The sequence below is a fragment of the Chiloscyllium punctatum genome, chromosome 2, assembly GCF_047496795.1.
Source record: "Chiloscyllium punctatum isolate Juve2018m chromosome 2, sChiPun1.3, whole genome shotgun sequence".
NCBI lineage: Eukaryota > Metazoa > Chordata > Chondrichthyes > Orectolobiformes > Hemiscylliidae > Chiloscyllium > Chiloscyllium punctatum.
This window is the reverse complement of record NC_092740.1, coordinates 97,416,246-97,433,350: the sequence shown is the minus strand read 5'-3', so window position 1 is coordinate 97,433,350 and position 17,105 is coordinate 97,416,246. Positions and strand designations below refer to the sequence as shown.

Sequence of the window (17,105 nt, the reverse complement as noted above, 5' to 3'; positions counted from 1 at the left end):
AACCAGCATTGATTTGTAAAGGGAAAATTGTATTTAACAAGGTGGAGCTTCTTGATAATTTAACAGAAAATGCTGAAGGTAATGCAGTTGATGTAGAGCTTTTTAATCACTCATAAGATTTGGTTGTCAGTGTTTGGGCAAGCATTTGTAGCTCATCTCGAGTTGCCCATATGGTGGTGGTAAGCTGTCTTTTTAACTGCAATCCCCTGTGCTGTAAGTGCACCCACAAAATTATTAAAGGAGGCGTTCCAGGATTTTGACCCATTGACACTGAAGGAATGGGGCTATATTTTCAAGTCAGGATGGTGTGTGGATTGGAGGCTCACTTGCAGGTGGTTGTGTTCTCCTCTATCTACTGTCCTTGTCCTCCTTCTAGGTGGCAGTGGTCATGGGTTTGGAAGGTGCTGCCTAAGCAGCCTTGGTGAATTTTTGCAGTGCATCTTGTAGATGGTACATACTAGTGCTACTGTTTGTCATTGTTAGAGTGAGTGACTGTTTTTGGGTGCAGTGCCAATCAAGCGGGTTGCTTTGTACTGGATGGTGTCAGGCACCTTCAGTGTTGCTGGAACTTTACTCATTTAGGTAAGTGGTGGTATTCCATCACCACCCTCCTGACTTTGGGGAGTCAGGAGGTGAGTTGCTCACTGCAAGATCCCGAGCCTCTGACCTGCTGTTGTAGCCATTGTACTTAGGATTTGTTCAGTTCAGTTTTGGTCAATGGTAACTCCCAACATGTTAGTGGAATTTTCAGCGGTGATACCATTGAAAGCCAAGGGGAGATGGTTAGATTCTTTCTTGTTAGAGATGGTCATTGCCGAGCATTTGTGTAACAAAAATGTTACTTGCCATTTGTGAGTCAAAGCCTGAATATTGTCCAGGCCTTGTTGCATCTGCTTCATTATCTGAAGAATCATGAACTTGCAGAACATTGTGCGGGTATCAGCAAGTATCCCAGTTCTGATTTTATAACAGAAGGAAGGTCATTGAAGCAACTGAAGATGCTTGGGTCTAGGACACACTCTCTCCCCTGAGGGACTTGTGCAGAGAAGTCCCAAAGCTGAAATGACTAACCTTTCTTTTGAGCCATGTATGACTCCATCTAGTGGAGAGGTATTCCCCTTGATTCCCATTGACGCCTATTTTGCTACAGCTTCTTGATGTGCACTTTGTCAAATGTGACCATAATATCAAGGACAGTCACTCTTGCTTCATCTCTGGAATTCAGCTGTTTTGTTCACGATTAGACCAAAGCTGAAACAAGGCCAGGAGCTTAGTGGCCTTGGCAAAATCCAAATTGGGTGTCAGCAAACAGGTTATTGTTAAGCAAGTGTTCTTTTTATAGCACTGTTGATGACACCTTTCACCACTTTGCTGATTGTGAGTAGACTGATAGGGTAATTGACTATGCTGGATTTGTCTTGATCTTTGTCTACAGGACATCAGTAGGCAATTCTCCACATGGTTGGGTTGATGCCATAGAGGCTTTGAAAGAATGCCACCTAAGAGGCTTGCCAACATTGTTGAAGCCAATTGAATAAAAGGGATAGTAACCACATGGATTTCAAGTTGGCCCATGACAAGAATTTTTTTTTTAGGACAGGAAGAAGGTTCCCCAGAGGCTGGTGTTAGGATAAGTCCTCCTTTTCTTGATCTTGATGACCAGGACTTGAGTGTACAGGGAGGAGTTTCTAATTTTTTTTAAAAAATTGAGTTAGATAAACACCTGGAGAGAAGATCTGCAAGGCTACAGGGAGAAAGCTTGGTGAACTGTTCTTATGTGGGCAAAATGGATTAAATTGTTCACTACTTTGTAGCTATTCTATGATCTGAAATTTCATTTGTGCATATGTTTGCTTAGTTTATCTTTGCACAACATGCTTAGGATTCATAAATCAAGTGTTAGTGCCAACAACACTTAGGATCTCTGACATCTGGACGCCTGTCGTTTGAGCACAGTGGGTGTTAAAATATTGCCTTTTTTCAATGCTAAGGCTTTTCTTTACTGAATTATCCTGTATACTCAAATGTTTTGTTCACCTGTGTTGAATGCAATGTCAGCATTTCCTTTTTTTTTGAATCAAATGACCATTTCTTCCTTGTTTAACCTGATCAAGACTCTCCAGTTATTTTACTATTGAGTAACATTGCATCGTAGATTTATCTTGTCCTCATGTGTTAGTAGAGTCACCATATATGAATCAAGGGCAGAATCATATGATTTTTGTATAAATTCATTTACTTATCCGTGCAGAGATAGAGGCCTTTTCTGTTTTTCTCCTGCTGTATTCATGTCAGTGTAGTCTAACATGGCATATGCCAGGAAAAGATTTTGGAACACTTCTAGTTTGTGTGGTGTAATACCATCCTGTTAACCTGGCATTACATTTTGAATATGCAAAATAAAATTCACACTCGCTGTCACTCGCACACAATTTTTGTAATTTGTTTGGAGTACTGCAGTTGATTATTTACTTTATATATAATTAACTGAGAGCTCTCATTAGAATTACATAAACATACCTATTTCCACGCAATGATGAGGATGAATTTGTAATGTTACTGTGCTGTCTCTAGTGGAGTTTTATATTAGAACTTCTCACAGCATATTAAAACTCTGATTTAAATTTTGCCTTTAAGTGAGATCAGGGGGATCCCAACCAAACCTATTCTCTGCTGAAGAGTAGGTTTTGAAATGAAGGAAAGAAATACAAAATGTAATATTTTTTTTGTGGGGAAATTAGGGGTGATGGTAAGAATTATCAACCATAGTAATTTTCACTACAAGTTGCACTTATGCAATTTCCATAATAGTTTTTGCCCAGGACCAACCAATGCAGAATCTGGATTGCATAATTAACTCCTCTACAGACCAGCAGTATTTTGCCATTTCTAAATAAAACATTGTGGTTAAAGTTTTCATTGCTGGAATGAGTGAAGAAAATAGGCATCTTGAAAATGAAATAGAATAATCACATTGGATGGGAAGGAGGGTAACTTTGATAATTGTACTAGATGAATGATAACACTTGAAACTGGAATTAAAATTAGGGTGAAACTGGATATGACAAGAATAAAGTTATTTTTGGTGGGTTGCAAGGAAAATTAGGTGGAACAGTTGAGCATAATAGGTTGAAGTGAGCAGTGAAAAACATGACTAAATGGATAATGAAACGGTCAGCAAAGTTGATGCATTTCTCCTGTGTAGAAACCAGAGGGCTACTTTTATTGTCATTCGGCAGGGTGAGGGCAAGGGTATAGTCTGTTCACTCCTGCACCTACCACCTCAGCTTAGCAAATCAACATTGGGCATCCAATATTGACACTGCCACTTTCACTGGTAGAATTTATTACTAGATATAGCTGTGGATTGCAACAGCAGATCTTTTCTTCTCCTCTTGTGCCACCTTGTTATATCTATGCTTTTTTTTCTGAAAAAAGCACTTCTAAATATTTCACGTTACACCAAAAAGGTGCAGAAAATATTGAAAAATTACAGATAGTTGACATGATTGTTTCAAAATGACTGGCAGAGTTATTTTTGGCATTCACTTGCCTTCTCCGATATCTGCAGCTGATTGATATTGTATTGCTGACCGACGTCTCCCAGCTATGTGCTGGGAGGCTAAGGGTGGCCCATCCAATTTGCAGCCATAATATTCAGCTGATGGGGGGTGCGTTAATTGTCAACTTGTAGAGCAACTAAGATGTAACAAAGGCATCCAAGAATTGTTTCCAGTCATGGAAGAAAGCACGTCAAAACTAGAAGTGGGCTTCTTGTAAATGTGTGTATTTTTGTATTAGCTGGAACCAACAGCACATGTGATCCCATTCTAAGTTTTAGAATTGCCATCCTTTGAATGAGGATCAGGCATTAAGGTTTATGAATATTTTGAATTTTGTTGCTGGGAGAGCTGTAGGTATTCAGTTATTGAATGTTCAAAATGAAGGGCTGTCAATATTTGGTGTGTTAGGGCATTAGGGATACAGAGATTGATGTATGTCTAGTTTGGTTATTATGTTAAAGATAACTGAAAATCATACTGATTTCAGATATCTCCTGGGTAAAGCTCTGAGATAAGTGTGGGAAACATTTTCCAATAAAGGAAAAGAGCTTCTACAAATTGGACAACCTTTTTTTATTTAAACTATGTTGCTGTTAGAAAGCAGAATAGGTTACAGTCCACTTTTACTATGTGTGAAATTATCTGTTGTATTTGTGCAAATTGAAAAGAGCTCTCGGGGTAACTTTTATTTTCACACAGAGGATGATCTGTATATGAAGCTGCCAGAGCAAATAATGGAGGCAGGTACAATTACAACATTTAAAAGGCGCCTAGATAGGTAAATGAATAAGAAGAATTGAGGGAAATAGGCCAAATGCTGGCAAATGTCACAAGGTCAGGTTGGGATGTTAGCATAGATGAATTAGACCAAAGGACATGTTTATGTGCAGCATGACTAAATGACTCTAACTTTTTGTATAAGCACAAGGTGATTCATTTGAAATGTGCACAAGAGCACGAGGGGATGCAAGGACAGGTACAGTGAATCTCAGTTTGCACTAATACCTAATGCATTAGGCCTATAAGTGCTACAGCTTTATTGCACCCTCTGCTTTAACTTTTTACCTCTTTCCTAATGGCTGAAGTTGGTGAAATGTAGTCATTCCATGTGATATCACAGGCACTGCAACTGTGCAAGATCTGCATAGTTTCAGTTATGAGGTGTTGTGCTTCTTGCCCCCAACTTAAAAGGTCAGGATCCAATGGAAGAACAATTGCCATGTATCCATTTAATAGTTATTAAGCATCAATAGGCTGGAGGTAAGATTTTTAGCTGCTGAATAACAGGAAGCCCTACATCTGGTGTCAGCAAATCTTAAGTATTAGCAGTACCACAACCAGTACAGCCTTTTGGCCTTAAAAAGGCATCCAGTTACAGACCGGAACTTGGTAAGTATTTGATGATCACTAAGGGCTGACCACAGCAGGGGATGGAGTGCGGTAGAGACTGTAGAGAGAATGTTGCTGTCTGGGAATTGAGGCCTTAACTGGAAATTAATGGCCCAATGCAACCCCAACCACAAGCAACATTGTTCTTAGGAAGGGTCTTTGGACTTGAAACATTAGCTCTGGTTTCTGTCGATCAATGCTGCCAAACCTACTGAGCTTTTCCAGTAATTTCTGTTCTTGCTGGTAAAATTGTGCTGGAGCATGGTAGGTGGGCAGGCATTTAACTTGCTACCCCCATGCCTTTAAACTTGAGGGCAAGAGAAGCAGTAAAAATCCAGTCTGTCTTTTATGTGAACTGCATTGTCTATGGTTCTGTGCCATCAACCTTAGACTCACACTTCATTCCTCAAATCCATATGGATCTCTTATATTGGGTATTTGGTATCACAGCTACATTAGTTGTCTTTGAATGTAAATTTAAATGGTAATACTTAAAACCAAACATAATGGTTAAAGGAAGATTCAATTACAATGTAATTCATTATGAACACTCAGTTTTTATATAAAAATGGAAAATGCTCAAGAATCCAGTTCAACTCAACTTTTACTCTTTTGTTTTCTTCTCTGGAAATGTTGCCAGATCTGGTGCGTATTTCCAGCACTTCCTGTATTTAGTTCTTGAAACATTTTGTATACTTTTGATAAGTTACGTTGTTCTGTCTAAACTGACACTACAATATTTTTCAAATGTTTATCATGAACGTGAGTTTTGAAGTTGAAAATTAGTAACAACGGTTGGCAACTTTTTTTGTCAGGTGTATTCTGTACCAATAATGGTATGCTGTCAAGGCCTGATTATTCTAACACCTGAAAGGTAATCAGATACCCCAAGGAAAAAAAGAAAATAATTTAATTAGAATGCAGCAAAATAACATCCAAAAATTTAACAGCACATCGAAACATAAATTCCAGGTATGGAATCTAGAGACTTCGAAGCAGTATTTAACTGGGTATACAGTTTTTATTCAACCATGGTCACTCGGAGAAAGTCCTTTATAGTGATTGATAAAAGGGGACAGACACCACAGATTCTCACAGGTTGGCCTTCCTACCATGAAGGCTTGATTCACAAGGTTTTAATGGGTTATCCGGCAAGTCTGAAATGATTGTGTGAAATTGTGCTTATAGCAACTGTAGAGGTGATTAGAAGCAGAAATTGTTTCTGTTTCTTCTGTAATGAAGGGTCACTGGATTCAACATTAACTATGCTTTCTGTCTACAGGTGCTGCTAGACCTGCTAGGTTTCTCCAAAAATTTCATTTCTGTTTCAGTTTTTCAGCATTTTATAGTTCTTTGTTTTATTATAGAGCTCACCAGTTCTTGTTACAGCATTTGCCAGGCATTGAAGTTAAAATCTTGATGACTTTGTTGTAAAGGAAATATTAGGTTTGGCATTGAACATTTTGAGGCTACTGTCATAACTGATTTAAAGAAAAATTGAAACAGTCATTCAAGAAAAAACGGTGAGTTTTTCTGGCATCCTGGCCAACTTGTTTACCTCAATCAGCAAAATAATCCTCAACTCTTCTTTTTTGAAAATTACATTATTATATGTGGGAGCTTGCCATGCATATGTTGAATGCTATGTTTCCTACACAACAGCAGACTACAAAAATTCATTTGCTCTGAAGTGCTTTGAGACATTTAGTCATCATAAAAAGCACTATATAAATGCAAGTCTGTATTTCTTCCCTTGAATTTATAGAATGCATACAAAATGTTTTGTTATACTTCATTTGTGGAGAATTTCTATATTTCACTTTGGGCGATTGGAGCCATTTTTGTTTTTTTTTAAGAGAATGTAATCCTTGTGCCAACATTATCCTTATTGTTTTCTGTTCCATTTGGCAGAATTAAGCACTCATTGGGGATAACTAACATTAGAGATTAAGCACTGCACCAGGTTGAAACTCAGCCTCAGCCTCATTCCTGATAAAGAGCTTATGCTCGTAACGTTATTTCTCCTGCTCCTCATGCTGCCTGACTGGCTGTGCTTTTCCAGCACCACACTGTTCAACTCTGATCTACTCCATCTGCAGCCCTCACCCTTTATAGGTTGAAATTGTCTACATATTTCATTAAAATCAAACAAAGATCATTGGATGCTGAGAGGTGACCCTATGAGGTTTATAAAATCACGGATAGGGTGACTAGCCAAGGTCTTTTCACAGGGGTAATGAAGTCTAAAACTAAAAGGCATAGGTTAAGGTTCAAGAAGAGAGGGAAAAAATTTAAAAGGGACCTAAGGGACAACCTTTTCATGCAGAGGATGGTGTGTGTATGGTATGAGCTGCGAGAGGAAGTGGTGACGCTGGTACAATTACAACTTTTAAAAGGCACCTGGATTGCTATATAAATAGGAAGGGTTTAGAAGAATATGGGCCAAGTGCGAGCAAATGGGTCTAGATTAACTTACCATATCTGGTTGGCACGGACAGGTTGGACCAAAGGGTTTGTTTCCATGCTGTACAGCTCTGACACTATGAAACAAACCAAAATGGGCAGAGAAATTCAGCAGGTCTAGCAGCATCTATGGAGAGATACTGGAGCTGATGTCTCTAGTCCAGTGAACTACTTTCATTGAAGGACTCCATGTCAATTCTGCCGGACCTGCTGAGTGTCTCCAGCAGTTTTTGTTTTTGTTCCATTTTTTTTCATTTGCATTTCTAGAAGTATTAATTTAACTGCTTTTTTCTTTTGTTTAACACTGACTTCATCTTTACTTGTAAAGATTTTGGTCTAAAATGTAGTCTGGAGGAAAACTGTACATTGCTTGTGCTCTTGCTTTTTTTTGCAATTGTTTAAATCTATATTTTGTTGCACTCTCTCAAACCTTTGAGCTCACTCTCCAGAAACGGTGGAGGGAATGTCTGGTAGAGTAAGCAGCACTGCTTAACGAAATGGCATCAGACTACAAGTATGTATATCCGAGTATCTAGCTTCTAGAAGGTTTTTTGGCTTTTTTTATATTAACTTGAGAATTAATGGATGGAGAATACCAAATTGACCATGTGTTGTGATGTAACTCCAATGTTGGTTTGATTCATTGTAATTCTTGTAGAGTGGACTGTAAACAGCTTTTCCTCTGATCTTTAATTAAGTTATTAGGAAAATGTACAAAACTTGGATTGCTTATCATGTTATAAAATCTGATATTCATGAGTTATCCCAAAGATTTATTTCACCTGGGAATGTTAAAAGGAGGACGTGTTTTGATCAAAGATCTATTTTGTTTGCTAGGATATTAGTGTTTGGACAATGTGTGTTCACGCCTTTTGTACAGCAGAACACCATAATTAAAACATATCATTAAAGTGCTGCAATAAGAGTCCTGAAAACTCATGCTCAACTTTTGTTTCCACCAGGTAATTTACTTAAAAAAATCTCCAGAGGAAACCTACAGACTACTGATAGGGGGGAATAACACATATCAACCTTTTAGGTAACTTTTCTTTTTACAATTTCCCTTTCCTGTCATTGCTATTGAATAAATAGTAGGCTTAATGAGTGGAATCATCCCCTAAAACTGGGACTTGGAGGTATAACAGTATGTAGTGCTAAACCTAAATGTGTTTGTAGTGATGACGACTTTGCTGTATTTTTACTAATTCCAAGAGAAGAGGGAGATGTACAGCTGGTGCATTTCCTTCAGTTCACTGTGATTTAGGTCCATTCATACTCACTGTTTGTTTGTTATTTGGGATTTGAAAGCTGAGGTTGTGTAGAAGCATGGGTGACACCAAGATGTACTCGCTAATGAAGAATGAACAAATAACATCCTTCGCAACAAAGGCATCTGTGATAGATCTCTCAGTGGACTAACCTATATGTGCTAATAAGTATTCAACTGAATCCAATAGGCACTTTCATTTCCTGTGTCCTGACCTCATTTGAGGTTCAGAGGCTTGGATGGGATTTTGGGTTGAGACTCCAACACCACGGTCGAAAGGTGTTCCTGACCCTGCAATCTGTGAAACAGTCATCCAGCAGTGATATTCACCAAATTGGAAAGTTGTAGGAATTAGGATAGGCTTGTGTGTCAAACTCCCAAAATCCACGACCACCACCTTCCAGGATGGAAATCAGCATGCCAAATGGTTTGGTGCCTGGCTGCTCCATACCTTTGTCCAGACCTAGGTGAAATTTGTTTTCCTATTCTCTGAAATCTCAGGCTCTAAGTATTTCTTTAACCTTGCACAGTCTCACCTATCCATGCAGCATTAAAACTATGGGAGAACAAGCATTATTAGTCTTAAGTGTAAATCTCGTAGGTTTTTTAAATTACAGATACTAATTTTACAGAGAAGGAAGAAATTGCAATGAAGCCAAGCGTTGCTGCCTTGGAAGTATTAAAAGCAACTAAAAGCTACTGTCACACATGAGATAAAGTGGTGACTAGTTACTGTGGGATAATCTGTCACAATACTGTTTCAACAGCTTTCTCAATAGTTCTTAACACTGACCTTACTGTTAGTGAGTCAAAGAATGTCTGCAGAAATCCATGCCCACTGGCTAATTTGTTCTTTGCTGAATTAGTTACTTTCTCAAAATGTAAACCTTCTTTGAATTTATATGAATTGAGTTGCTGTTGCGTACACACGATTTGAGTTACTTAAATGATGCAGGAGCTAATCATTCTGATTATATCTTTACCATTCTTTAGTAGAACAGTTTTTTTATTCATTCACTGGATGTGGGCATTGCTGGCAAGAACTGTATTTATTGCCCAAACCTAATACCCAGAGGACAGTTAAAAGTCAACCACATTGCTGAGAGTTTGGGGCCACATGTACAGGTGGTGGGTTTCCTTTCGTAAAGGAGATGAATAAACTAGATGGATTTTTTTTCCAACAATTGACAGCAGTCATCATTGAACTCTTAATTCCAGATTGATTTTTTAAAAAATTGAATTTGAATTCCACCATTTGCCGTGATGAGAATCAAACTGGGGTCCCTAGAATATTACATGGATCTCTGAATTAATAATCTGATGATAATGGTGCTAGGCCATTGCTTCCACTGAAAGCGTTCTAGTGATAATGTCTCTAAATCTGGGCTAAGACTCCCTTATTCAAGTCCCATCTGCCCAGAGGTATGTTTTTTTAAAAAAAATTATCTGACTTAATATGGGAGGAATTTTAAAAATTCACAAAACCAGAGCATTTTCTATTTGAGGACTGGCAAATGGTTTGATTTTAGAAATTGAAATTGACAACTTGCATGAATGTTTTACCTTTTAAATTAGTAAAAGATCCGAAGGTTCTTGGCAGGAGCATTAACAAACAAAATTTGGCAGTTAGTCACAAGAGGAAATATTATGGCAAATGACCAAAAGGTTGTTTAAAATCAAAGAAATGGAGAGAGCATTCCAGAACTTGCAACTGAGACAACAGTCGAAGACTGGCCCACCAGTATGGAGTGATAAAAATCAGGCATGCACCAGAGGACCAAAATGGGAGAAATAAAGCACTTCAGGGTATTGTTAACTTGGAAGAGGCTAGGTATTGGCTGGACTTTGTTACATTTACGAATCAGGATGGAATTTAAAATTGAGGCATCACCAAACAGGAAGCAATAGTGAGCATTTGGTAATTAGTAATTGAGCAGGAATGTGAGCAGCAAAGTTATAGATTTATTCAAGATTATTGATCGTGACAAATGAGAGGCTAGCCAGGATAGCTTTGAGTTCTGCAAGTATAGAGGTAACAAAGGCTCAGTTGAAGTTTTCAACAGTGGTTAGCCTGAAGCATGGTGAAAATAGGTGGTTGTAAAGGTGTAAGTAGACAGGTTTAAATACGTAGTGGATATAGAATCAGAAACTTATTTCTGGATCAAATAGGAAATAGATGTTGTGAACAGTCTTGTTCCATCCCAGTCAGTAGCCAAGTGAAGAGAAATCATTGGAATCCCAATATTTCTGCTTATCCGGTTTGGAATTTTGGACCTTGAAGCAGGCAGCGATGGAGTTTATAATTGGAGTGCATTTAGAACTTGCTATTAGTCGGTGACCTGATCTAAAAATCCACCATGAAAATGTGAAATAGGTGCTGTGACCATGGACAGATCATTGCAGATAGGGAAGCTATACTGGTTGCTTTCTGACTTCGATATGAATGGAACCAGAGAAGGACTGCCCTACCAAAATAGATAATGAAGGAGGAGCATTGGAGTAGAATGCTTTGTAAAAGGATTCATGAGGATTAAGAAAGGTGCTGAAGATCAGTCAAGTAGGATGTCACTTCTGAAGAAGGGAAGAAGCTTGGACAGTAACTGGAACATTTTTTTCAAAGATTGGAAAATAAATTGGATTGTATCAATCTTCTAAAAAGATTGAGATGGATCAGGAACTACAAAATTTTATAAATGAAATGCTCAAACTTTGGAAGTTTAAACTATTTAAATTCCAGTAATGGAGGCAAGAATTAGTTTAAAACAAGTTGGATGTGCTTAATATTTCATTCACATCATTAGCAGGCTTGAAAAATTCTATGTATGTAAATTAATAGTTTTGGTTATGATTTTCCAAAGTTCCCTAGATATTGGAGTTAAATTTCAGCAGACAGGAAGTTAGCAAATTTTAGGCGTTACTATTCAAGTAAGGTGCCAGAGCAAAAAGAGGCAATTCTAGACCAATTAGCCTGATATCAGTTGTCAGGAAAATGCAGGAAGCTATTAATAAGACAGCATTAACAATGCACTTTTAAAAATCCAGTATCAAAACCAACAGTGTTTTTTTTTGTTTTTAAGGATGTCTGTAGTCACTAATTGAAGGAAAAAAAACGAGACTTGCTGTATTTGGACATAGTGTTTGTTAGGATGCCACACAAAAGATTAGTATGCAAAGGCATTCATTTGTGGCTAACATAGAGTCATAGTGATGTACAGCATGGAAACAGACCCTTCAGTCCAACCTGTCCATGCTGACCAGATATCCCAACCCAATCTCGTCCCACCTGCAAGTACCTGGCCCATATCGCTCCAAACCCTTCCTATTTATATACTCATCCAAATGCCTGTTAAATGTTGCAATTGTACAAGCCTCCATCACTTCCTCTGGCAGCTCATTCCATACACGTACCACCCTCTATGTGGAAAACGTTGCCCCTTAGGTCTCTTTTATATCTTTCCCCTCTTGCCCTAAACCTATGCCCTCTAGATCTGGACTCCCTGACCCCAGAGAAAAGACTTGGCCTATTTATGATTTGGAGATGCCGGTGTTGGATTGGGGTGTACAAAGTTAAAAATCACACAACACCAGGCTACAGTCCAACAGGTTCAACCGGGAGCACAACAGCTCTCTGAGCACCGCTCCGCCACCAGGCGACAGTGGAGGGCCCAACCCCAACACACAGAATTCACAGCAACAATTGGTCAGAGTATGGAGTACAGGAGTTGGGTGGTCATGTTGTGGCTGTGCAATTCATTGGTTTGGCCACTATTGGAATAGTGTGTGCAACTCTGGTATCCTTCCTATCGGAAAGATGTTGTGAAACTTGAAAGGGTTCAGAAAAGATTTACAAGGATGTTGCCAAGGTTGGAGGATTTGAGCTATAAGGAGAGGCTGAACAGGCTGGGGCTGTTTTCCCTGGAATGTCGGAGGTTGAGGGGTGACCTTATAGAGGTTTACAAAATTGAGGGGCGTGGATAGGGTAAGTAGGCAAAGTTAAAAATCACACAACACCGGGTTGTGGTCCGGCAGGTTTGATTGGAGGCGCGCTGACTTTCGGTGCGTCGTTCCTTCATCGGGTGGTGATGGGGGGCTCAATCCTGGCACGCAGGGTTTGTAGTGGGAATTTGCAGTATGATGTGGCTGAGGTTGTGCTTTGGGGGGTTGATTATCTGTTGGGTCTTTCATCTATTTGAGTGCCATGGTGGTTTCGCTTCTTTCATGTGTGGATCGCAGGACTTTTTTTTTTGGAAGTTGCATTCTCCGGTTAGCTGTTAACAATGGGTAATAGCTAGACAATATGTCGGCTAGACAATAACTGGCCTGAGAGTGCAACTTTTGAGAAGGAGGTTTTGTGGTTTGCACGTGGGGGGTGATGGAGCTGTTCATGGTGTTTGGGCGGATGGGGGACTCGGCGGACAGTCAATTTTCAATGTGTGGTTTCTGTGAATTATTAGACAGGAAGCAGAATTGGGTAAAAAGGGGGTTTGCAAATTTATTTATTCATTTGTGGATGCAGCAGTTACTGCTGGGTCATAGTTTATTGCCTATTCAAAGTTACCCTTGAAGGTGGTAGTGAGCAGCTTTATTTGAATCTCTGCAGTCCATTTGTTGGTAGACCCACAATGTTGTTAGAGAGGGAGATCCAGAATTTGGACTCAACACTGAAGAAACTGATATGTTTTCAAGTCAGGATGGTGAATGGCATGAAGTAGAACTGGCAGATGATGGTATTCCCATGCATCTACTGTACTTGTTCTTGTAAATGGTTGTGGGTTTGGCAGGTGTGGTCTAAAGAGCTATGATGAGTTGTTACAATGCATCTTGTAGATGACACATACTGCTGCTACTGTACTTTGGAGGAGTGAGTTACGTTTGTGAATGTGGTGCCAATGAAGTGTCCTGGATGGTCTAAGGCTTCCTGAGTGGTGTTGGAGTTGCACTTCATTTAGGCCAGATTGGAGTAATCCATCACATTTCTGACATGTACCTTTTTTGTGCAAGGGTGAACAGGTATTAGAAAGTCAGGAGGTGAGTTACCTTCTGCAGGATTCCTAGCCTCTGACCAGCTCTTGCAATCACTACTTGTATGGCTTGCTCAATTTCTGTTCACTGTTAAGCCTGGGATGCTGATTTGGGAGATTCAGCAATGGTAATGCCATTAAATGTCGAATGGCAATGGTTTGGTTTCTTTTAGGAAATGGTGATTGCCTGGTTTTTGGGTGGCATGAATGGCACATGCTACTTGTCAGCTAAGCCTGGATGTTGACCATGTTTTACTGCATTAGAATATGAACTACTCCAGCATCTGAGGAGTTGAAAACGATGATTAGAATCCCACAGTGCGGAAAGAGGCCATTCAGCCCATCCAGTCTGTGCCAACGCTCCAACAGCATCCAACTCTGACTCCTACTTTTATCCTCCATAACCCTACATTTATCATGGCAAATCCACTTAGCCTATATATCCTTGGACATGTCGACAATTTAGTATGACCCATCCACCTAACCTGCTGGGAGGAATTTGGAGAACACAGCAGAAATCCACAGTCAGTCACCCAAAGCTGGAATTGAACCTGGGTCCCTGGTGCTGTGAGGCAGCAGTGCTACCCACTGAGCCACCATTGCACCATGGTGCTGAATGGGGCAATCATAAGAAAACCTCCAACTTCTTCTGACATGATGAGTCATTTGAAGCAGCTGAAGATGGTTGGGCAAGAATAGTAACCTAAGCCATTGCTGTAGTCTGATATCCAACAACAATTGCTGTCCAATTATTATGCTAGACGTGGCTGTGGCCAGTTGTGGGTTTTTTACCTGATTCCCATTAGTTTGTATGGGTCCTTTATGTCACAGCCTGTCCAATGTAATCTTTAATGCCAATAGCAGTTACTCTAACCTCACTTATTGAATCCAGTTCTTTTGCCCATGTTTGCAGCAAGGTTATAATGAATTTAGGGGAGTGCTATAGTTGTGTGTCAGGAAGCACATTGATGCTGAGCTTGATAGCATGGTTGATGAAGTCTTCAGTTACTTCACTGATGATTAAGAGTAGATGGATGAGGCATTGATTGGCCTGTTGGATTTGTCCTGCTTTTGGTTTATGGAACATACCTGTGCATTTTACATTGTGGAATAGATGCCAGTGTTGAAGTTGGATTGGTACAGTTTGGCCAAGGGCAGGACAAGATTTGGAGCGTGTGCCTTCAGTACTATTGCCAAAATGTTGTCAGGGCCCCATGGCCTTTTAAATATACAGTGCCTCCAACCATTTCTTTAATGTAGAGTCAAACAGCACAGAAACAGAACCTTTGGTCCAATTGGTCTGTGCCAACCAGACATCCCAATCTGACCTAGTCCCATTTGCAAGCATTTGGCTGATATCCCTCTGAAACCCTTCCGATTCATATACCTATCCAGATGCTTTTTAAATATTGTAATTGTGTCTGCCTCCACCAGTTCCATTAGCAGCTGATTCCATTCTTGCACCACCCTATGTGTGTGTGGGCAGGGTGAGGTGGGTGCGATGGATAGGGAGAGTAGCCAAGCCAGGTTCTTCTTTAAATCTTCCCCCGCCCCCCCCCCCCACATTAAACCTATGCCTTCTAGTTTTGAACTCCCCATCTTAACAAAAAGACCTTGGCTACTCTCCCTATCCATGCTCCTCATGATTTTATAAACGTCTATGAAGTCACCCCTCAGCCTCCAACTGCTCAACCTCCCCCTATAGCTCCAACTCTCCTGACCTGGTAATATCCTTGTAAATCTTTTCTGCACCCTCAAGTTTAACAACATCCTATAGAATCACGTGGCATGAATTGAATTACTAAAGAGTGGTGTCTGATGCTGAGGACCTCCAGGACGAGGATGAGATGGGTCATCCACTCAGCTATTTTGGCTGAAGATTGTTGCGTATGGTTTAATCTTATCTTTTACAGTTCACTCCCAGCGTGAGTTCATTCCATGCCCTTGCCACCCTCAGTCCTTCCTTCATGGAGTACTGAGTCTTTGGCTGACTGGGGTGTGGTAGGTGATTTCAGGAGAGGGTTTCCTTGCCTACATTTTATTTGATGCCATGAGATTTCATCGGGTTTAGAGTCAATGTTGAGGATTCACAGGGCAACCACCGCCCTTTACACAACTGTGTTGACACCTCTGCTGAGTCTGTCCTGCTAGTTTGGAAGAAGAGTCAGAATGGACTCTCTAAATGTTAACTTTTTTTACTTTCTTTCTCTGCAGATAATGCTAGATCTGATGAGTTTCTCCAGCAATGTTTCTATTTTTATTGTGATGGTGGTCATGTTTGGAACACTGTATGCTAAGTATGATACTGCAGTAGGATGAGTCAGGCTGTTACTTAGCTCATCTGTGTGACCCACAGATGTCCCAATTTTGGCATTAGTTCTCTGATTTTAGGGGAACTTTGCAGTATCACAGGCCTGTGTTTGTCATTGTCATTTTGGGTCTCTCAATCCGTACCAGGTGACCTATCTGGTTTCATTCCCTTTTTTTTTTGAAACCTCTGCAATAGTTGATACAACCGTTGACTTTTAACTGCCCTCTCAAAAAAGGTCTATCATGTTATTACTGGAATTACAAGTAAGCTAGACCAAGTAATGATGGCAGATTTCCTTTCCTAAAGGACATTAATTAACCTGATGGTTTCTATGTCCATAGTTTCATGGTGATTCGACTTTCAACTCAGTGTTTTGTTTTTTTTTTCAAAAGAATCCACCTTTTTAATCCAGCTTCCTAGACCATTATTTGTCACCATGCCAGGTGAAGTGACTTGACAAGTGAAGTGCCTGCTCAGTCAATAGATGGAGACTAATATGAGGAAGTATGATTTCAAAAGGGTCAAAAAAATTTTTTTCAATAGATGTGCAACTTATGATTGTTTAGTGAGACTTAGTTGTGTAGAATCATACGGTATAGAAGAGGCCCTTTGGCCCATTGATTCTGTTAACTGCCAAAACCATGCTAATCTACATTACTCGGGGTCACCAGCACGTGGCACGTAACCTTGAATTTTATGACGTTTCAAGTGTTCTTCAAAGTCTGTTTGTTTTTAAAAAGGTTATCAGGTTACCTATCTCTACCACATTCCCAGTCAGTGCATTCTAGACCCACCACCCTCAGCTGGTTATTTTTCCTCAACTCCACTCTAAACCTCCTACTTTTCAGATAATAATTACATATTAAGTGGCAGTTGGTGTACTCTGACAAGGAGTGCAGAATGTTAGTATGTAGTTATTGCAAGAAGATTGGATTGAGATTTTTGACACATTTGTATAGAGCTTTGGTAACACCACACCTGGAATACGGTCTGCAGGTTTGTCATTCTAGACCCCAGTTAATGTAAAACACAGACCAGGTTTTTGTACTTAACATGAAATACTATTTATTACAAATGGTTACCTTTGTCAG

The 17,105-nt window shown here is 39.8% G+C and overlaps 1 protein-coding gene across 4 annotated transcripts in view; it reads left to right on the top strand.

The window, feature by feature from the left end:
* The window catches only part of LOC140486934 (dual specificity protein phosphatase CDC14A-like), a 97,114-nt gene that overhangs the window by 38,945 nt on the left and 41,064 nt on the right, over nucleotides 1-17,105 (top strand). For all 4 annotated transcript variants that reach the window (XR_011962675.1, XM_072586143.1, XM_072586152.1 and 1 more), the window contains exon 5: nucleotides 8,378-8,454. Coding sequence is in view for 3 of the 4 variants with exons in the window: in XM_072586143.1 (XP_072442244.1) it covers nucleotides 8,378-8,454 (77 nt within the window). In the remaining variant the exon portion in view is untranslated. The remainder of the gene's footprint in view (nucleotides 1-8,377; nucleotides 8,455-17,105) is intronic.